Source organism: Chanodichthys erythropterus, chromosome 16 (genome assembly GCF_024489055.1).
Source record: "Chanodichthys erythropterus isolate Z2021 chromosome 16, ASM2448905v1, whole genome shotgun sequence".
In the NCBI taxonomy this organism is placed as follows: domain Eukaryota; kingdom Metazoa; phylum Chordata; class Actinopteri; order Cypriniformes; family Xenocyprididae; genus Chanodichthys; species Chanodichthys erythropterus.
In genome coordinates this window covers 8291097-8314038 of record NC_090236.1, presented here as the reverse complement: position 1 = coordinate 8314038, position 22942 = coordinate 8291097, and the positions used below count along the sequence as shown (strand labels likewise).

The 22942-nt window shown below is 37.5% G+C and overlaps 1 protein-coding gene across 4 annotated transcripts in view; it reads left to right on the top strand.

Moving 5' to 3' along the window:
* Positions 1-22942, top strand: part of gigyf2 (GRB10 interacting GYF protein 2) — a 30622-nt gene that overhangs the window by 1460 nt on the left and 6220 nt on the right. The window contains exons 2-24 of one of the 4 annotated variants that reach the window (XM_067362401.1): positions 2126-2176; positions 4126-4264; positions 4399-4494; positions 4783-4891; positions 5124-5232; positions 5483-5523; positions 6317-6349; positions 6971-7147; positions 7233-7447; positions 7578-7728; positions 8115-8363; positions 8492-8688; positions 9085-9235; positions 10809-10975; positions 11060-11154; positions 13083-13184; positions 13359-13498; positions 14204-14301; positions 14423-14563; positions 15728-15886; positions 17222-17467; positions 18415-18543; positions 18697-18972. In XM_067362401.1, the coding sequence (XP_067218502.1) occupies positions 2139-2176; positions 4126-4264; positions 4399-4494; positions 4783-4891; positions 5124-5232; positions 5483-5523; positions 6317-6349; positions 6971-7147; positions 7233-7447; positions 7578-7728; positions 8115-8363; positions 8492-8688; positions 9085-9235; positions 10809-10975; positions 11060-11154; positions 13083-13184; positions 13359-13498; positions 14204-14301; positions 14423-14563; positions 15728-15886; positions 17222-17467; positions 18415-18543; positions 18697-18972 (3258 nt within the window). In that variant the 5' untranslated portion in view covers positions 2126-2138. Of the gene's footprint in view, positions 1-2125; positions 2177-4125; positions 4265-4398; positions 4495-4782; positions 4892-5123; positions 5233-5482; positions 5524-6316; positions 6350-6970; positions 7148-7232; positions 7463-7577; positions 7729-8114; positions 8364-8491; positions 8689-9084; positions 9236-10808; positions 10976-11059; positions 11155-13082; positions 13185-13358; positions 13499-14203; positions 14302-14422; positions 14564-15727; positions 15887-17221; positions 17468-18414; positions 18544-18696; positions 18973-22942 lie in introns of those variants that run through there. The other 3 variants (XM_067362399.1, XM_067362398.1, XM_067362402.1) reach the window with 3 other exon arrangements.

Sequence of the window (22942 nt, the reverse complement as noted above, 5' to 3'; positions counted from 1 at the left end):
TCAGGAGAGGTCTTAAAATAGCTCTTGCCACAGTAAGGGGGGTACACTAAAGTGCTGAATGAATGGGGGTCACCTCTTGAATATGCTGGGAAAAAAATGTTTTACTGCCAAAGTAACTAGTGTGAAGGCGTATGAAAACTGGTCATGCTTTATATACGTTATTATACCTATCTGGCACTATAAAATTGAATAAAATTGCACACTCTTTAAGGTGTTATTTTGGAAATAGTCACTATGACAGCTTCATTGATTTTAGAGCAAAATATGTCACATCAACAGAATTTATCCACTTTTGTGTATTCATAAGCTTTGTGTTGGCGAGTATTTGCTGTGTGCATCTGTTTTTGCAATTGCAACCAAAGGGGATGACCCAAAAAAAAAAGGAATAGGAAAATATCAATATGCAATTTTCAGAAACCTTGTACTAGTGCACCAGTTCACCTTTTGATCTGTTGTCGTCCTTTTCTTTCTTTTTTTTTTTTCTTTTTCCAGTGTGTGTAGGTGTAGTTTTCATTTCATGAAACCTCTCACACTCAACACAAAGATTGTTTATTGCAGATATGTACGTGGACATTTTTTGTAAATTTTATGAATTTGATGGTACACTGCAAACCTGTAAAGTCATTTGTTGTAAACATGCACCGGTAGATAAATGTGTAATCCTATATGTCGACATGCGTCCTTGCACACATGTTGTAAACCATGAATGATGGCAATTTTCAGATATGTTTTTGTTGTATTGACTTAGGGCTGGGACGATACATCGATTCTTGATCGATACACTGAATCTGGATCGATCCTTAGATTTTCTCTCTCGAATCGATTCTGAGCTTAGTTTTAACAGCAGATTGCGCTTTAGGCTAGTTTTTAACCACACACTCTCAAACGCTCACAAAGAAGACTGCTGGACAGTGCTTGTGCGTTCTGCTGAGTCATGTAAATGGTTAAATATACTTGCACCTCAGCTCAGAATGCTTTTATGATGCGAGACTTGTAATTCGCTTCAACCTTTTTGAACTTTATGAATGATTACTTTAGGTTTAAGTGGTGTGTGTAAAGGAACTGGAAGCAGGCAGTGTACGAGTGTTTTTAAAGCACGTATAGTAGTGCCATCTGCTGTTTAAAAACTAAGCTCAGAGTTGATTCGAGAGAGAATCCCGATACAACGGAAAATATCAGAATTGCTCCAGATTCTTCGTATCGCGAATCGAGATTCAATGTATTGTCCCAGCCCTAGTACGTTACATGACGTTAATGTATTAAAAAAACAGTGTTTTTCCTTTGCTTTTTTTGCTTATAGTTTACACCATTGTCAAAATGATCCCTGTTCACATGGATCTGTGAAAAACGAAAACAACTAAACAAAATATCATAATTTACTAGAAGTCCTGACAAAATATTAAATGCTGCTGTCTATTTAAATAAGGTTAAATAATTTGAATGAATGATTTTTTTTAAAAATCGGTTTGAATGAATGATTTATAAACACTTCACTTGTTTCATTAATGAATAATTTTTGAACACATCTCTTCAATAAATGATTCAATGACAAATACATTTTTTAATAGTCACTTGTCGCCACCTACTGGTGTAATGATGTATTCAATACAGTCATTATTTGAAGCGCCAGGTTACTTTCAAAAGGTGATTCACTTTATTTTGATCAGTGTTTATATCCAAACTATAAACTTTTATCTCAATACTTCTGTTTCATACCGAAACATGACAGCTCCTCCCTTTGGGTCAGCAGCAACACAAACACAGATTTGAATGTTCCTCTGTAATTTTGTCAAAGGTTTAATAGACAGATGAATTGTTGTGAATTGTAGGAATAAGATAACGTGGGTGTTTGAATTGAGATTAGTCTTTTTAACGATTAATTGTGCAGCTCTACTTCGTGGCTGTAGACTGAACAAGTAATACGCGTGCGCATGAGGTCACTGTTTTCACAAATTTGCGTTTTTGTAGTTTATATGCCATTGTCGTGCAAATGAATGACTAAAACACACAAGTTGTGTTGTGTAAATGGCCCCTTATTTTCTGAATGTTCAGTACTTTTTCATGTTGCATGTCAATTTATATTTGTATGCTGAGTTATTAATTGAATAATTTTAATTTTCTTCAGACTTTCTAGGAAAATGGCAGAAACCCAGACGCTTAACTTCGGACCTGAATGGTGAGTGTTGTTGCTGAAGCATAAGCATCTGAAGCAGCATTGTGAATTGTTTTTTAATGACATGCCATAAAAGTTTAGGCTGATTATGTATGTGCCTCAGGAATGCTTCTGAATTTTTTTCATTTTTTGGAAGTTTAGTGATTATACAAAATGAAACTTGAGCTCTGTGGACATCATATGTGGCGTGCTGTCAATTACAGATAAAATTATTTTTCTCAGAACATGCAAAACAGGGTATTGCCACTGATTTTTCAATTTGATTGATTCACAAGTTAAGTGTTTTGTTGGTTGAAGTTTCACACACTAAAAGTGGAAGATCTCATCTTAATGTCTGGAAAAAGTATTATTTAAGATTGAAAGTGATATCAGAATTATTTAACATATTAGACTTATTGGTAACACTACAGTAGGGTTTCTTTTGTTAACAGTAGTTATCTACATTTAGTTAAAATAAACAAACGAGCAATACTTCTACAGCATTTATCAATCTTAGTTAATGCTAATTTCAACATTTACTACATTATTACAATCAAAAGTTGCATTTGTAAACATTAATGTACTGTTAACTAACATGAACAAACAATGACAAACTAACATTAACCAGGATATTATACGAGTCTAGTAGGCTTGAAAAAAATCAGGGGCGTTTCCCCTGAGAAGGGTTGGGAGGTAGACTGGGTAAACCCAGCCTGATCTGCCGGCGATTTGATTTCGCCCGGCAACTCAGTCTGGAAACCCGTACGTTAATTTCTACTGCTTCTGTTACACTTTTGCGGGAACCAATCACAGACTGGCTTATCCACCTTGCTCGCTATTGGCGGGTATAACACGATGACGATAGAGAAGCGGCGGCAAGCACGACTGTCAGTCCAATTCCTTTTAACCTCTCGACGATGCTGAATGACTTCTTTAGTTTAGCAAACAAATCGCTCGAGTGGGTGTAAATACCACTCACTTTCATGTTTTTTTGCACAACCAGCAAAAATCGCTCGATGCCATTGCTGCTTCTGCAAACCGCTGATCAATGCTACAAACCAATACAAACTAAACCTGTCTGGAGTTTTCGCGTCGCTCTGCAAAGTATGTCACCCGGATCGTTGATCTGATTGGTTGAAGTACTATCCAATTGCATGAATAATGCTCGTTGATCTCGCCTCTTGTGCAGTAGAAAATACATACAGACTCCCCAGACCAATTTTAAATTTTAAATTGAGCTTGGTCTGGTGATAGCAAGACAAGTTGGGAATAATAATCGATATTACAAAAATAAAACAATGCAAATATTACAAAATATGACATTAAAAAGTGTAAACGTCACTCGTTTTTAAAAAGTAAAGCTGCCCAACAGCAACGCCCGCAGGAGAAGTTACAGCGGGAGCCTGCATCTCTTGTGCCTCCCCTGATCCCATTGACTTATAACAGACCACCTAATAATGTGTGTGGTGGGTTTAGTGGGGGGGTAATTGAGAATGAGTGGGGGAAAGCGCTATGAATGGACATGTTCGGTTATGGTTGTATATGATTGGTTTGTGCAATAAATCCCGCTTCTTGTTTTCGTGCCTGTTCGTGAAACGGCTTGAATGAAGACTATGTTAATGGGAAGACTATTTAAAAAGTGCGTAAGCAACTCAGCCAGATATCACCAGTTTGTCATGTCAAAATCAAACTTGAAATGGCCTGAAAACATGACTGGGGGGGTTTTTAGTAAACAATCTCTGTCTGTGACCAGTGTATATAAGCTTGATGACTACTGAAAATATGTTGACTATTAAATTTATTACTATTTACTATTAATTTTACAAAATTTAGAATGAGATTTATCTGTCACACAAATATATAAAGTACATTTTCTCGGTTTTCAATGTTCTTGGTGTGAGGAGAATACAGTATTTGTGTCTACTAACATATCAAATGATGACGTAGCATATTTTCTTTCGGCTGTGTCCCAGGCTCCGCGCCCTGTCTGGTGGAGTGGGTAGTAGCAGTGTGGCCTCCCCTCCGCTCTCACCTGCATTGCCAAAGTATAAACTTGCAGACTATCGCTACGGGAGAGAAGAGATGCTAGCACTTTATGTAAAGGATAACATGGTGAGGATGCCGGTCAGCTTTTGCTGACGTTGAATTTTTTGTCATGCTCTGAAGTCTCATTTATCTTCCTGATTTTTATTAGAGCAGGTTGTGAAATTTAAATATTCATGTTTAAAATGTTTTATCTCCATTAGATTCCGGTAGATCTTCATGATAAGGAATTTCTACCTATATTACAAGAGGAGCCCCTGCCACCATTGGCATTAGTCCCATTTACAGAGGAGGAACAGGTGAGAATTTGACCTATTTACTCTGAAGAATTGCAAATGAATTAGAAATGTCAAAGAGGTGCTTCCTGCAGCAGCTCTCTATGAAACTAAAGTCGGTGGAACTTCAGTGAAAAGCTGTGCCTACGTATTCAAGTAGTGGCATTTGTTTTTTTGCATATGATGTCATTTTCTCGTTTCAGCACAAGCCGTGGTCAAAACAGAGCCTACTCACAGTCTCACTGTCACGCAACCCATTGCCAAGCATGGGGTGGCCTTAATGTTGCTGTGCATGTGTGTCTGTCTCCACAGAGAAATTTCTCCATGTCTGTAAACAGTGCAGCAGTACTCCGTCTGACAGGAAGGGGTGGGGGCACGGTGGCAGGGGCACCCAGAGGCCGAAGTTCTTCACGGGGACGAGGTGAGCTACGTTGCAACCACAGACTTTCCTTTTTTTCGTTCCAAAAATTAATGCAGTAACTTGATACGTTTTTAGAAGCGGAAATGCTGCACTTTCTGTTAAACCAGAGCAGAGTGCAGACACTTGTCACCTCGTCTAACATTTTCCTTCCTAAGTAGTTGCATGCATGGTTAAGTAAGCAAAGGTTATACTTGAGCATATGCTTATGAGCCCTTTTTTGTTTGCTTGACAGGGAGGGGCAGAGGAGATGGAGGGTTTTACCAAAGAAGTTTTGATGATGTGGAGGGAGGTTTTGGCCGTGGAGGGAGAGAGATGCATCGCTCCCAGAGTTGGGAGGAGAGGTATCCAAAAATAATTGCACCTGAATGACAAACTGTCTATGAGCATTTGCAATATCTCCAGCTTGTGATAGGTTGGTAGGTAACTCAGTGTATGCAGACTAAGTGCTGAAAGGATCAGTTTTGTGGCCCAGATATGTTATCTAAAATAAACCGGGAGAAGGGACAAATTGTCCCAAAGCGTGTCTTTGTTTTTGCACATTTGGTTCAGGTTACACTGATAATATTTTTTTTTTTTTTTTTTCCTGCCCAGGGGAGACAGAAGGTTCGAAAAGCCAGGTCGAAAAGATCCAGGTTAGTATGCTGACTTTTTAAGACATAAGTCAGAGTGGGATCAGACGTGTCCCCTATAATCTATAAAACTGCAAAAGTTTTGTCACAAAACTCACCAGTGTCTTTTTGAAATAACTTCCTTGTGATCTGATGGGGATTCTGATTACTGTATGAGGCAGAAATATACTTGTATGCAATGCTAATGGCTACTTATGATAACCATTGTGATAATAAATACACACGTGTTCATGGAAAATACCAGACTGAAGAAAGTACACAAATCGTATATAATTGATATATAGGATTATAACCAAAGGGATAACGGTATAGTGAGATGGGAGAGATCGCTCAGACCTCCTCAGAGTGCATAATTTTGTGGAAAATTAATACAAATGCTCGCTCTTTCTAAAGAAATATGATGTAAACATTATATTTTATCAGTATTTTTCTAAATGGGTAAGCTTTTGGACTTAAAAGGTGAGTTTATGTGATGTTGTTCTATGGAGGCGTGTTAAGGGTGGGTTTTAGGGCCATCAGGCCCATCCGTGGAAACGCAACTTGATTATGTCCTTGGTCCTTGAGGTTTGAGGCTGTTGGCCCTGCCAAAAGTGGCTATTGAGAGATTGCAAATGAGAAAATTGGTTAGGGCTGTCTACATGCAAAATTTCTGTGCGTTTTTTCCAAAGTTATGGGTAGTTACGGGATAAAAAGTGGCACAGATGACCCCACTCTCTCCTACAAAGCGTGACCTGATGTAATGTATCTTATTATTATGTATATCAGCACTGAACCAACTGAATCTCTCTGTCCATAGATGGAGCACCAGCCCATTTTCCACTCAATCACAGTAAGCCCTCTTTACTAACAAACTGATAAATTGTACACTACCATTACCATTAGGTTGAGGTCAGTAAGATTTTTTTTTTTCATTATTTTTAAGAAAATAATACTTTTATTGAGCATGGATGTATTAAATTGATCAAAAGTGACAGTAAAGACTTTTAGGTTACAAAAGTTTTTTTATTTTTCAAATAAATGTTGTTCTTTGAACTTCTGAACTTTCTGTTCATCAAAGAATTCCAAAAAATGTATCATGGTTTCGACAAAAATATTAAGAAGCTCAACAGTTTTCAACATTTAATAATGAGAAATGTTTCTTGAGCACCAAATTGGCATATTAGAATGATTTATGAAGATTCATGAAACACTGAAGACTGGAGTAATGATGCTTTGCCATCACATAAATGAATTGCTTTTAAAATATATTAAAATCGAAAAAGTTTTTTTAAATTTTATTGTCTCACATGCCTTGTTGATACACATAAGAGACTTTTCAAAAACAAAAAATCTTACTGACCCTTTAGGAGTTATGAGCCATTACTCCAGACTTTTGATTGGCAGTGTGTAATAGATGCATTGCAAATGCTTCTAACATTTTTTTGAAGCAACTGTTTTTTCTTCCCAAAAGTACGGGCTAACTATGAGGATGCAGGTGCAGGTAACACTCGCAAACACGAGTTCATTCGCTCAGAGAGCGACAACTGGCGCACGACTCGAGATGAGCAGAATGGAGAGGATGATGATGGAGGCTGGAGGCTTGCAGGTTCTCGTCGGGAAAACGAACGATGGTGTCCTCCAAGTCCAGGTGTGTTGCATGCCCTTTTCTTCTTTCATGAACTTGTATACCTAATTTGAAAATGTTGGGATTCAAATAAATTCCTCATTTGCAGATGGCCCACGATCAGCAGGGTGGCGGGAACACCCGGATCAACGTCGTCGCTTTCCTTTTGACTCAAGGGATGAGGAGCGTGTTGGTTACCGTAGACCTCGGTCTGGCAGCGGGAGCGTAGAGGAGGAAAGGGACAGTTTGCCAGAATGGTGTCTGGAAGATGCAGAGGAGGAGACGGGGACATTTGACTCTTCAGGGGCCTTCCTCTCACTTAAGGTGAGGGCGTGGGAAGTGAGTTCTTGAACTTTGATCTTTTATTATATTCTATTGTATTAGTAGTAGTAAATAAGGATTATCTGTTGCGATGGTGTTTTTGATCAGTAAATTTTCCTCATTGCTCAATTAGAAAGCTCCTAAGGAGCCGATCCTGGAAGAGGTGGAGCTGGACTTCAGGCCACTGGAGGAGAATGATGAATACACAGAAAAGGATGACAGTGAATCAGAACAAACCAAAGATACTGACACAGAAGCTAGATGTGAAAGTGATCGAAATGAAGGTGAGAAGGCAATAAGACATCCCATCGTGTACTCTTTTAAGTTAATCAGTTTAGTTGCATGCATGCAGGTCTCTCACAAAGGCTGTATTTATTTGTTCAATAATACAGTAGAACAGTGATATTGTGAAATATTACAATTTCAAACAACTGTTTTCTATTAATATATTTTAAAATGTAATGTATTCCTATGATGGCAAAGCTGAATTTTCAGCATCATTACTGTTCTAAGTTCTGGACTAGAAAGTTCAAAAGAACAGCATTTATTTTACTGTATTGTAATTTTACCATTTTTAAGTCTTCAATCTTGTATGTTGTCATTTCACTTCTGAACAACTCTTTAACAATTGTCATCGTTTTTAATCAAGCTTTATTTTGGTTTATTGAAGGCAGTAAATCGGAAGAGCCATCGCCAGTTGCCGTACCGTTTTCAGCTGTGGCAACACCTCCCAAGGCTGTGACTCCAGCACCCCTTCCGTCTGTGAACCCGGAACAGGCTGAAGAAAGTGAAAGACCGCTGGAGAGGACGACAAAACCAGAACTCAGACCTGAACTCAGTAAAGCACCACTACACACAAACCTACCAAACAGCATTGTGGAGGCCATTTCCATACCACATGTCACAAACACACTCCCAGGTAATAATCAAATGAGTAAAACGTATGCAAATACTTAAGCAAAAATAGTTTCTTGTGAAGAGATTTTTGGAAATAAACCCTGTAGCCTTCATTTAGGGAATGCTGAATTGAACTGTCTCTGCTTCCAGCTCTTCCGCTTTCTACTACTTCTGTGCTCCCCGTTCAGTCAGTGCCCACTCAAACCCAGCAGGTCAAGCCTCTGGAGATGCCAGTGGCAGTGGCTCCTATTCTCCCCCACTCCACAGGCATTGTGGGTCCTATCAGCCGGCCCTCTGCACTGCCCTCTGACATGGATGAGGATGAGGGACTCAAGCACTTTGAGCAGGTGTGAATGGCTGTTTATTGTACAACTCTGCTTGCATCTAAATATTAATTTGGTGCCTAACACTGCGTCTACACTGGATGCGATAAAGCAACCATTGCAAATGCATTTGCTCTTTGTGTCAGAAATAGCACAAGCACAAGTTTGTCAGAAATAGAACGTGTCATCAGTTTACTGTCGGGAATTTGTTGTTTCTTTGCGCCGCATCCAGTGTAGACAATCACTTAATGGGTTGAATTTGCATTTATCGCATTGCATCGCACCGCGTGAGTCTGGTGTAGACACGGTGTAAATTATTGGTATAAAATACTGCTAAAGGTATCAGGTCTATCAGTCATATTATAATGCTGCTGTGAAGATCGACTGTTTGAACAGTAGACTTTTTCCTAACTGACACAGGAAGCTGAGAAAATGGTGGCATACCTGCAAGACGGCGGTGTGGACGATGACCGTTTGGCCGCCAAGATTGGTCCCAAACCAACAGCTCTTCCTGTTACCCATGAGGCTGCATTCAAATGGTTTTACAAAGATCCACAGGGAGAGATCCAAGGTAGGCAAATCAGGATCCAAACTAATTTTATCGCTGCATTATAAATGCAGTTGTGAAGATTTTAAAGATTACATTTTTAAGAATTTTAAATGTTTCCGAAAGAAGTCTCTTATGTTCACCAAGGCTGCACTTATTTTTATTTATTAGGGGTTCAAGCGCTTAGCGCTGAAACCCTATTGTAATTGTTAAAATTTCCAAGGATCAGCATTCTCCCCTAAAAGTGATCTGGCAGACCAAACCGTAAGTCGTAGAGACTTGAAACTTTGAGGGCTGGTAGTACTCGCACCATCTACAACGTCACCAAGGCTTTCCCCGATCGGCTTGACGGGGGCACTTCAGCGGTCAAAAGTACGTAATGGCTCATAACTCCTAATCCGTTAGGCTCAAGTGTCTTATATCATTGGAATCCTTGGCTCAAGACGGACAAAATGCATGCCAGAATGGTGGATTCGCTCATCGTTCTGGTTTAATTTTCGGGTATTTTGGATTTTTTGAAAAAAACTACTTTTTGTGAACTTGTCCTAGGTTTTTGGGCCAATCGGAACCAAAACAGTGCCACAAGTTTCTCTGGAGTCTGATTATGAATGATTATCCAAAAAAAATTTGATATTTAATTTGTGGGTGGTGTGGGTCATTTCATCAAGTGGGTGGAGCCACTTCTACTAAAATGGCTATAACTCGTGAGCGAAATTAGATATTGGCTAGAACTACTACACCGTTAGTCCGATTGACTTGAAAATTAGCATGCAGCGTCTTTGTCCGAGGTGCCACAATAGTCTACGAGGACATTGATGTATCACAAAAAACGTCTGCCATTGGCCAATGAAACGTGAACAGCTATCAGACAAGGTTAACGGAGGCCAATTGAAACGAAACTAGCTGGCCTAGAGGGCTGTGAGAAAAAAGAAAGAAATCGGCCACCGGGGGGAGAATTTGCCTTTTTTACATACGTAAAGCATTGCGTATCGAGCAATTTTCCACGGCATTTATACCATGTGTTAGATCTTGGAGCAACTTTGCCTCTAAGACCACCACTGTCCATCTAATCGTTCATTAAATATTGAAGATTATTTCAAAAACCAACTCAACCTCAAAAACCATTAAAAAGCTTTATAAACCAAAAATTTCCTATGGTAAATTGCCTGTATTGGCCCTAATTGGTCTTTTCCATCTATGATCCAGATGGTTACAGGCTTAAATTATATTTAAGTAATATATGCTGCGTGGATATTTTACACATTGAGATATGATATAGAAAAATCTCCAATGACACTTGTCACATTGATAAATATTGTCAATACTGCCCATCCTTAATATCAGGTATATCATTCTAATTTAAACATTTTTATTTTCAACCAATCAATTGTCAGTACTCAACTAGAAATTACTCAATGCCTTATTATTAAATCTGTGCCATGAATGTTAAAACCTGTACCTTGAATGCTTTTCAAAGAGCATACAACTTTTTCCCCTTGCCTGTGATGAAGCCTTCCAACTGCAGAGAATTCAAAATGTTACTGTGTTACTCTAAATAGCCACTTTCAGTGACCCTAGTCTGTCTGTCTTCTCACAGGACCATTTAATAATCAGGAGATGTCTGAGTGGTTTCAGGCTGGCTATTTCACCATGACCTTGCAGGTGAAGCGAGGATGTGACGAGATGTTCCAGCCCCTTGGAGAGATGATTAAGTTGTGGGGGCGAGTGCCCTTTACACCCGGCCCCACACTACCTCCCATACTGGTAAAGAGACTCAATTATCTGATAAGACTTCTTCCCCTGTTGCTCAGCATCCTAAAAGTTTTATGTGTGTTTGTCTGTATATAGGGAGATCCAGATCAAGAGAGGATGAAGAGACAACAGGAGATTAATGCTCTAAATATGTATCAGCTACAGCAGCTGCAATATCAGTACTTACTCAGGTATGATGGCAAACGATGAAGTCTTTTTCTTTTTTTTTCCTTTTTTTTTGCACAAACAGAAAGAACATCAAAAATTAATTGGTTAAAAAAATCCTTCATTCCACTCGTCTGTTGTCAGGCAGTTCTGTCCTAAACTCTGTAATGATATAAAGTCAGAATTATGACACATATATATGACACATTCGGAATTCTGAATTTTTTTTCAATTGCAAGTTTTTATAAAGTCAGAATTGCGTGATATAAACTCACTTTTGCATCTTATAATGAATTGAGATATAATCTCCGTTCAGTCAATTCTGACTTTATATCTTGCGATTCTGACTTTATAACTCGCAATTCTGACTGGGGTACGCGGTATACCGGTACTGGGAAAATACCGGTATATATTTTATTTTCAACCGTACGATATTATGATTTTGCTCATTTTGGTATATGCTGCTGTTCCAAAGTTCACCGCTAGGTGGCAGTGTGCTACCCAAACTGACACGAAACCGGCAAATGTGACAACATAGAGGAATGAAATGGATAAAGCAGTTGAATCACACTCAACACGCCCAAAAGTAATTAATAATGACATCAGTAGAGGCATAATTTGGAATTACTTTGCTTATAAAAATGATGAAGAACCATCAAACCTTGCCAAGCACCTGTCACTTGCTCATCCTGACTTACAAGACGAGATCGACAGGTCAGTGCATCATTCAAACGATCAAATTTATACATTTTATATCAATGCACGTAAGTTACATAAGATCATAACATTAAGATAACATGAAAGCTCCAGCTTGCGTTTGAACCAATGATGTTTAGATCTCTTAATATTTGTACAAGTTTAGGTAGTTCTAACAGTATTCAGGGATGCTAGTTAAAGAAATTAAATAAAGTAATCAAATGTAAAATAACACTGAATAGTCACTATTAATACATTAAATAGGTAAATATGATCCATGCGATTAATTAACGTTATTTGCGTTTGTAACTTTACACATTTACACTACTACACATGCGATGATACTATTAAACTTTTTAAAATCACAGACATAACCGACTGTGTTTATGTGAATACTCACTAAGACGGAAATTTTTTTGACAATTTTGTGTGTATTTGGTAAAACAACTCAATTCGGAATGCACAAGCTCTATACAGGCAGCTTGTGTGTGTGTGTGTGTGTGTGTGTGTGATTGTTGGTTCAGTGCAAAGAAACCATCTCTCAAAGAGCTCCCAAGAACGTTGCTACTGAATGATAAAATTGCTTGGATGTTCAAATTGGCAAGGTTTAAAAAGATGCGGGCAAGTGATTTCTGTCAGTTGTCCGAAACGCGCACGAGAGTGTTGTATCACAGCGCGCATATAGGCCTATACTTAGTGCTATATTTTCCCGCACTAATTTTGTACTTAATATACTAAAGATTCTTCATTAGTACTTGTAATTGAACTCAACTGTGCTATTTTGAAACACCATGAATATGAACTAAATGTGCTTTTAATATACTATCTCTGTATTTAGAAAGTATTTAGTTACCACTTGTAGTACACTATGGGTTCAAGTGTACTATAAGTGTTAACCAATTACTGATTTGATTACTTTGTTGATTCATTTGCTAATAAACATTTGTGGTAATTTCCCACTTTGTAAACGTGAAACCTGCGAGAATTAGTAAAATTATGCGCAATACTCAGGCCAAAATTTAGACTCTGTATGGTATCGATTTAATACCCATATACCGGTATTAGATTGAGGTACTGTACCGAAGCCAAAATTGTGGTATCGGCCCATCGCTAATTCTGACTTTATATCGCAATTGTGAAGATTTAAAAGAACAGCATTTAGATCAAATCAAAATCAGTTAGAAACATTATAAATCATGTAACATGTAAAAAGTTTTAAATATGAGAACAAAAGTTAAGACTCTCTCTTGTCCTCTAGGCAACAGTATGCTCTGGCTCAGCAGAAAGTTTTAAGCTCTGCCGCTCCTCCTCCTCAACAGCAGCAGCTCAATCTTCTCCTCCATCAGGCGCTCAAGATCAGGTGAGATTCATTTGCTTTTGATTTCAGCAACCCTGTCAGAATCACACATTCATCAGGGCAAACAAAGGACAGTAGCATATTAATGCATTGCGTGGGAAGTGTGATACACTGCATTGGTATTGCGGTTGAGCGTCTGTGACACCATCTCACAGTTTGATTTGTGTGCCCTTGCAGAACATCAGAGCCGCAACAGAGCCTCTTACCTCCCGTCACACGTTCCATGTCCGTTCCAGACTCGGGATCTGTTTGGGAAATGCAGAACCCTTCCACTCAGGCATCCTGTTCTCCAAACATGCAGCCCACCACTCCCAGCAGTACGTCAGCTTCGATATCTGCTCTGCTAAGCATTATAAGATCAGAACATGGACATATTTAGAACTGGAAATGTACATTTTCCTAGTCTAAAATATGTTAAGAGGCATATTTTTGAATATCTAGACCCACCCCCACATTCTTGAGTCAGTTTATGCATTCATCTGTGTCTCAAACTTTCAGATGTTTTAGAATTGATGGTTGCAGTTTTTTTCACTTCATTTTGTTTGTTGTCAAGAATTCCTCAACTCATTAGTTCAACAGTTGAGTCAAGAGCGCCACACTAGCTTTAAATGGAAAAAGTGCTGTGGTTTTCCTGCAGCTCTTGTATTGTGTGTTTGTGTGTGTGGTGTGCTTGTTTTCTACTCTCACTTACAGTAACGCGCCACTCGTTTAGTTTTGGATATGACTCATGCTTGTCTCGTGGTATAACCCTGTTGCAAGTGATTTGACTCAGCTGAATAGATGCCAATCAAGCAGAAGAGAAACATGGCATTTGACAGTTGTTTTTTTTTATTTTAAGAGGAACGGTGGCTTTTGCTATCATATTTTGTGTTTACATTCACAATATTCATGCTCTTTTATGTAACATAAAACATTGATGACTCACAGATAAGACTTGTAATTATGTTTGTAAATCTCTGTCAGTCAAATTGAGTAATCATATTACATTCTTATTGGAAGTCTGTTTGTGTTTTTTTTTTTAGCATGGGAAGGGAGTAGCGTATGGGATCTGCCTCTAGACTCCATGCCTCAAGCGTCTTCCATTGAACAGATGCAGCTGGAGAAAGCCAAAGCTTTGAAGGTGAGAAAGATAAGAGTTGTGATGTAAAATTTCTGATACCATTGCACTGATACAGGAGTTTCATTTTGTAAATGTAAATATTGTTTTATTTTCTTCTTAAATGGTCTTTTCTGCTCTAAAGCTTGAAATGGAGAGACGGGAGGCGGAGATTCGGGCCAAAAGGGAAGAGGAGGAGAGGAAGCGACTGGAAGAGGCACTGCGTGCCAGACAGGAGGAGGAGAGGAAACGTTTAGAGGAAGAAGAGCTGGCCCGCCGTAAGCAGGTCAGTAGATAAGAGAACTATGTAATGACTGGTGCGGAGTTTCAAATAAAAAGCTCTGCAATTAAAAAAAATGGTACCATAGAGGTGAATGAGAGCTTTTTTGCTTTAACACTAGAACTACCAAGGCAGTCATTTTGACCGTTTTAAAAGATTTGCAATGTAATAACTTTGTTGAAATAAAACCCATATAACTACAGTTTCATGACTTTTCTTAAATTAATGTAAATTTTATTTTAACATTGTTATTTTATTAAAATTACAAAACACAAAAGAGTTCTGAGTATTTCTACCTTGAATGGCCATAGCGGTCAATTTGACCGCACATATTACAGGCGTTGTATCTCCTCAGCGCTTTTTCCCGCCGTTAAAGATGTGCGTAGCTGTTGCCTAGCAACTTTTCTCTGGCAGTTTTGTATGCTTTTGCTAAGCTAAAACTTAGCTTTACCGTCAAAATGGCAACAAGAAAGAAAATGACTGTCACTGAGGTTTTATCCTTGCTTGAGAACATTGATTGCGGAAAGCAAATTGCGGCATGCACTTTTGTGGGAGGTCTAGTAGCTCTTACACAATAATATCACAAACATATTATATTATGTATGCTTAAATTACCCCACATTTTTCATAAAAAATGACCATAGAAGCTTTGAAGTAAATATAACATGACAAAAATGACATTCACTGCTGTCTGGTATGAACAGTCAAAATGACCGCTATTGGCAGTTCTAGTAGTTATAGAATTCCGGTAGTGCTAGTGTTAAGCATGCATTTCTCGTGCATATTCACGTGGCACTTTTGATTGCTGTTCAAGCATGTTCTTTATGTGCTTTCATTAAAGGAAATGGCACACTGACATTCACACACCTAGTTAATGTTAATGTTAATGATTTTTGGTTTATATATTAGGGATGCAAATCTTTTGGAAGATGAACATGCTGCTTGTATGTAAAAAAAAAAAAAAAAAATAGCTATACACATAAGAGGCGGCAAGATTGAAAGAAAAGCTTGATTTGTGCCATTAAAATAGGCACTTTTGTCGTCAAATAAGCTTCATTCATAATGAAAAGAATAAAGAAAATCAATTTTTTTAAATTTGTGAATCAATTTCCCCACCCCTAATATGTATAAAAAGCTGTGATATAAAAAAAAAAGCGGTCTCTTCTGTAGGAGGAGGCTCTCCAAAGGCAGCGGGAGCAGGAGGCCGCGCAGCGGCGAAAGAAAGAAGAGGAGGAAAGGTTAGCTCAGGAGGAGGCCCTCCGTCGGCTGGAGGAAAGGAGGAGAGAAGAGGAAGAGAGGAGACAAAGGGAAGAATTCCTCCGCAAGCAGGTGAGACTTGCCTGCTTATGAATATTAATTATAATATGGATCCGAAATCAAATTGATTTAGCCATATTCAAAAAATTTGTAAAATAGCATTTGTTGGGTCATTACCAATAACTAAGTTTGGAGAAATAGACTTGTTTAGGCCAAAAGTTTTTAAAATTGGTATTTTGAATGAACAGGTGAAATGTACAACATTTATAAAAAAGTCTTAGGACCCTATAATACACCCGGTGCAATGCGCAAGGCACAGCGCAAGTGTGTTTGCTAGTTAGCGTCCGGCGCCTTTCGTGTTTTCCCGTTCAGTGCCAAATTATGTACAATATAATTAACTATATTACTTGACCACTTGTCTACTTACATGATGTATTTCCTGTATTTGGCCCAAGTGTTCAAGTAGGCATGAGGACTGCAAGTGTATAGAACTTTTCATTACCCGATGGGACACAATTATATGTTGCAAAAAAAATGCAAGTGTTTACAGAGCTTTTTTTTTTATTTCAGTACTTTGCATTTTAAAATAAACTTCTAAATGTCTGTTCAGTGGTCGCTATGTAACTAACAGAAGACACGATTTTAAAATTATGGTGCTTCTAATTAAGTGATAAAAAGCAGTTGGAAATGTTGTAAAAAATACACAGCCTACTCATCTTTGCACCAATTTACTACCAAATTATATGTTATATCTAATTAATAGGCAGTGGAATTAACTTTTAACTTTCCTCAACATCTCGTGATTTCAGGGCATTTGAGTTCCCGAACATAATGCATGACGGGATACGCTTAGCCTTGAATACCGCTTCGGATAGTGCGGATTTAGTGTGCATTAAGGGCACTGCACTTTGGCATTTTAAAGATATGGGACTTGTGTACTCACTTCCTGTCGCGTACACGTGCTCTTAAGTGGCTAAGACCACAAGTGTGGGTAACTAACAATGAGTAATATATTTGTTACAGTATTTATAGTCTTGAATGTTAATGAAAATACAGTAATTCATAGTTTGTTCATGCTAGTTCACAGTGCATCAACTAATGTTAACAAATACAACTTCTGATTTTAATAATTAGTAAATGCTGAAATTAACAAACTAAGATTAATAAATGCTGTAGAAGGATTGTTCATTGTTAGTTCATGTTATTTTGATATTTGATATTTTATAAAGTTTTGTGTCGGAACTAAGATCAGCAATTAACCATGGTACAATCACTAATGCATGGATTTATTCTACCACAAATGACTTGGTTCTTCTGAGATTGGTCAGTTTGGCAATATTAGCTGAGATGACATTTGGTGTGGTATAGTGCTGTTATTGATTCTTTTGTTCATTATTTTTGTTCCAGCAGGAAGAGGAGCGGCGGAAACAGGAAGAACTGGAAGCTCAGAGGCGGCGTGAGGAAGAGAAGAGGCTAGAAGAGGAGGCAGCGGCTGCAGCAGCTGCATTGGCAAGGCAACAGCAGGAGGAGCAGAAGAGGAGAGAGCAGGAGGCGCAGAGGCAGCAGGAGCTACAGAGGCAGCGGCAGCAGCAGCAGGAGGCGCTCCGTCGACTGCAGCAGCAGCAGCAACAACAGCAGCTCGCACAGATGAAGGTGAAAAATCCTGCAGAGCGTATATTTACTGTCTTTGTAGAGTTCAGTTCCTGAAAGGATGTCATTTTGATATAGATTGATAGATAATCCATTATTCATGGAAGTGATTTTTCCATATTTATTTGGATTATTTGGGCCTGTGAATTGAAACGCAGCATTTTTTCCCTCAGATTTAAGCAAATACATGTATTTCATGCATGTTTACCATCTCGCCAACCATCTAAAATCATCTAAATCTGTAATGAGAATTGTTTATAAATCTGTCAACAAAAGAGAAGCTTTAAGGTCTCCCTGCGGTTTTCAGCCAAAATAAAAGCTCTACAGTTTATTATTTGGAGTCAAAGAATTTAAAGCAGCCATAAATAATATTATTGTAATTTTACTGTTTTTATTTATTTATTTTTTTATATAAATAATGTATTTACATCTCAATGGAATTATTGCAGTAGTTATACATTTGATTCAATTTTTATACTTTAAATAACATGATTTTGAGTATTTAAATACAGTTGTAAATAAATATAATTACAAAAAGTAATTAGAAATAACTATTGTTACTATTACATTTTTACAGTGCAATAGTATTATTGCAATTGCAATATAATTTTAGATTTTTATCATTGAATTTTTGCCTTAAATTTTTATTATTTAAATAAATTCAATGTGATTGTGTATTATAAAAATGTAAATATAAATATAATAATTAGAAGTAATGAATTATTAATATTATTATGTTGTTGTATAGTTATTATGAATAGGTTTTCCTTATTTGTGCTTAGCAGATCACAAAAATATTTTACAAAAGGGAATTTATGATGGTAACATGGTTGGTGCATAACCTGAAAATACCACCTATTTTTTCTTTTCTTTTTTTTTTTTTTTCCTTTTTTTTTTGACTGTCTGACTGAACAGTTATTTATTTATTTTTTTCGTGTCTATATTGCCAGCTTCCTTCATCCTCCAAGTGGGGCCAGCAGTCGACCACAGCAAACACCCTGTCTCAATCTCAGAATGCCCTGTCGCTTGCTGAAATCCAGAAACTGGAGGAGGAGAGAGAACGACAAGCACGAGAGGAGGTATGCCTGGGATTCTTCCCCAACTCAAGCTTTCTCATGTGACCAAGCTTTCAACAGGTTCCCATGTGACCAAGCAGGAGGCAAAAACCACTTCATAGAGAACGCTTTCTTTTTTTTTTTTTTCTCATTTATCTGTGTTCATTTTTCCTACAGCAGAGACGACAACAGCAGGAGCTCCAGAGGGCCCAGCAGCAGCAGCAACCTCAGGCCAAGCTCTCAGGTTGGGGCAGTGTGGCCAAGCAGCCAGCAGCCACCAAGTCCCTGCTGGAGATCCAGAGAGAGGAAGCGCAGCAGATGAAACAGCGAAAGGAACAGCAGCAACAACAGCAGCAGCAGCAGCAGCAACAGCAACAACAACAACAACAACAGCAGCAGCAGCTACAACAGCAGCTGCAGCAACACTCAACCGTCACTCAGCAGAACCGAGTGGTGAGTTACACACATTCTGATGCAATTAGCTACCTTTTAACGTAAGAGTGGGTATGGTCATTTGTGACTTGAATGTAAGCTTCTGGTGTCATCCACTAACCCTAACCCTAACTTTTATTTTAGATATACAAGAGCAGTCCGTTATTCTGCAAATTTCAAACTGCTATTTATTATCATAATATTTTAAATTTGTTATTGTTATCGTAAACGCACTGGTTTGTAGCACAAATAATTTTGATTAAAATAAATTTGATCAAACTTAAGGTTACAAGTCTTCATTTTAAATGGTATAACTAAATGCTAGGGCTGTAACGATATGCGATATGAAACAGAAATCGCGATACGCAGGTCCACGAACCTGTATTGCGATGTGAGAAGGCAGAATCGCGACACACCCCTTCTAACTCCCAGAGTTATCCTTCCTGTCCAGATCCAATGCTACCACATTTTTAAAGTACTATAAGTATTAGGGGTGTAATGAGGTTTAAACGTTTCTCATGTCAGTCTCTTGCATGGTTGCGTGAGAAAAGTTGTGGCTTTCTTTCACCGCAGTGCACAGCAACAGCTGTGCTCACAGAAAAGCAAAAGACGCTTGCGATGCTTTGCTTTAAGAAGTTCTGTGGGGCCGTTCACATATTGCGTCTTTTCCGCGTGCAAGTCAGTTATTATTTTCAAATGTAGCCGCGCGGCAGTCGCGCTCATAATGGGATCAACGCGGTCGCAACGCGCATGCAATTCTCGACTTCTCAGAATGCCGCAAGCGCACCGCAGGTCGTGTGACAAGAATCAACCGATCAGCTATGGCCTTTCTGTAACAAAACATCAAAAGCTCAGTCGAACAGCTGATCATAGCTGTACATGGTGGTTTTTGTATCTTATCTCCATCAATATAAACTAATGCAAGGGCTAGAAATCATTTATCCTTTGCAGAAACATCCTGATCCTCTTGGAGAGCTCAGTTCATGGTTGCATAGCAACGACCGATGCCACAGGAGTGCAAGCGCTTTGGAAAGGAGAAGAGGTGCAGCCGCGCCTTCCACACATTTTTAGACGCGATTTGTGAACGGCCCCTATTCATAATTCTAAGTTCATGTTAAATTTAACATTTTTTTCAGTGACAGACAGCCGTATTCAACTGTTAATTTGAATACAGAAGGTTTTTATTAAAATGTTATATTTATTTTATTGAAATGTGATCTTGTATGTACAACAAGGAAAATTATTGAAATTTGTTCGTTTTTTTTAATAAATCTTGTTTGAATTTCATTTTGTTCAAAATATCGTGATACGTATCGTATCGTGAACTCCGTATCGAGATACGTACCGTATCGTGACCTGAGCGTATCGTTACACCCCTACTAAATGCTTAATTATCATTTTAGGATGTCTTAAATTTGGGGATGGAAAAACAGGAATTGCTATAAAGCCTAACATGATGATTAAACTTCAAAAGGCTATGATTTGCATAATGTTTTAGGGAGTCCTTTTTTGGAATGAGCAGCTGCCAGTTGTAAACCATAGACATATTTCAGAATAAGAGTCCCACAGGGTTCCCACTCGTCCTTGAAAACCTGGAAAATTTATGACACATTTTTCAGTCCTGGAAAACATATGGAAGATTAGAGAAAATGTAAAATGTCCTGGAAAATCTTGTTGTTGGCCTGGAAAATAATTTTTAAAAAAGTTCTTGGGTTTTTCTTTAGTCGAGAACAAAGAGTTTATCACTGGCCTAAAACAATCACCATTAGTTGCAGAACGTGCGACGTTCTGGAATGCTGAGATTTGACACGTGAGAGTAGTATTTTCAGTGATGATGTTTAGTCTTGGGTTGCCACTTGCAGCAGTTATTATATTGTTATAGTATTTTATTAACTGCTTAAATGCATAATTTTACCAATTCCAAACCAATAAGCCTTAATAACTACTATTAATTTTGTATTTAGTCATTTAAAAGTGATATATAATTATGAAGGCTGGTTTTCTTTTATAGATTAAATTAGCCAAAAAGAGATTTATTTCAGACTGAAAAGTGAAAAATCATTAAATGCCCACAAGAAGGATGCAATACTAATAAAATACTAGAAATTGCAGTTAAAGTATGACCATTGGACACTGAAATGCTCATTGGGTCAGCAGGGTCAGACGAAAACAGGTGGAGAAGAAAAGACACGTTAACTGCAAAAGAATTAAGAATTGAGGTGAAGAATTAAGTGTGAAACCATCAGAAACCCTTTAGTCTTCAGCGACACCATTTTCCAGAACTGCAACCTACCTGCAGTCTCCAGAAGTGCAAGGTGTCAGGATCTTAGAGACTTAGATTAAGTAAAGAATCCTAAAAAATGACCACCACAGTATGAGTCACATACTTGAATTGTAGTAAAATACAAGAAGACAGATTTTTATAGGCTTTATAGACAGACAGATTGAGAGTGACTCTTGAAGGACCAGCACCACATCCTCTTGTACCACTTTTTGAAGAATTTATCTTCCGGAATCTAGCTGTAAGGTGTGGGAGTTTATTTTTAGTCCATCACTTATCCTAAAATATCCACCTTGCACAGATAATGATCTTCCAAAACTTACTGCCAAAAAAATAGATATGTGCATCAGTAGTTAAGTAATGACAATAAACTATGGAATCTTTATTCCACCTCTGAATAAAAAATAATAAAGGTAGCCTAATTGCAACTTTTTATCTCACAATTCTAAAAAAAAAAAAAATGCTTGCAATTGCAAGTTTACATAATTGTGAGTTTATATCATGCAATTCTGACCTTTTTTTCTCGCTATTATTACTTTTTTCTGGCGTTTGACAGTTTATATCTTGCAATTCTTACTTTTTTTCTTAGAATTGTGAGATATAAACTTGCAATTGCGAGCAAAAGACAGAATTGCGAGTTTCTGTCACCCAATTCTGACTTTATATCTTGCAATTGCGAATATCAAATCACAATTGCGAGAAAAAGAATAGCGAGATAAAAAGTAAGTCATAATTACCTTTTTTATTTGTTATTCTGTTAGCAGAAACAATCTTCCATAGTCATAATGTATGATTAAGAGCTCATATTAAAAACTGACTTTATAGTTAAATCATGGCAATAAACTGTAGGTACACCTTTTAAAGACTTAGAGAGCAATATATTACTTTAGGGCGTAATTCCAGTCTTTTATTCCCATTGTTGTAAAATTGAAAATGTCCTGGAAAATGATCGCTGAAAAAGAGTGGGAACCCTGTCCCAGTTTGTTTATAAATGAAAGTTCTACATTATGCATAAATCTTTCTTTCTTTCTTTCTTTCTTTCTTTCTTTCTTTCTTTCTTTCTTTCTTTCTTTCTTTCTTTCTTTCTTTCTTTCTTTCTTTCTTTCTTTCTTTCTTTCTTTCTTTTTCTTTCTTTCTTTTTCTTTCTTTCTTTCTTTCTTTCTTTTTCTTTCTTTTCTTTTTTTTTTTTTTTGATAAAATGCATCTGACATTTAATTTAATGTAAACTCTTGTGGCTTTGGCTGCCCTGTAACAGGAAGGAAAGAATAGGGAAATTGAATTCAGTATATAAATTTTACTAGTATTAGCCCAATAATATTTTTATTTTATATCAATCAAGCTCTAATTCAAATGAATTGATATATGTGACCCTGGACCACAAAACCAGTCATAAGGGTCAATTTCTTTAAAAGTGAGATTTATACATCATCTGAAAGCTGAATAAATAAGCTTTCCATTGATGTATGGTTTGTTAGGATATTTGGCTGAGATACAACTATTTGAAAATCTGGAATCTGAGGGTGCAAGAAAATCTAAATATTGAGAAAATCGCCTTTAAAGTTGTCCAAATGAAGTCCTTAGCAATGCAAATCCACTCACAAAAATTGATTTTTTTTATATATATTTAAGGCAGGAAATTTACAAAATATCTTAAATGGAACATGATCTTTACTTAATATCCTAATTTTGACCCATAAAATGTATTGTTGA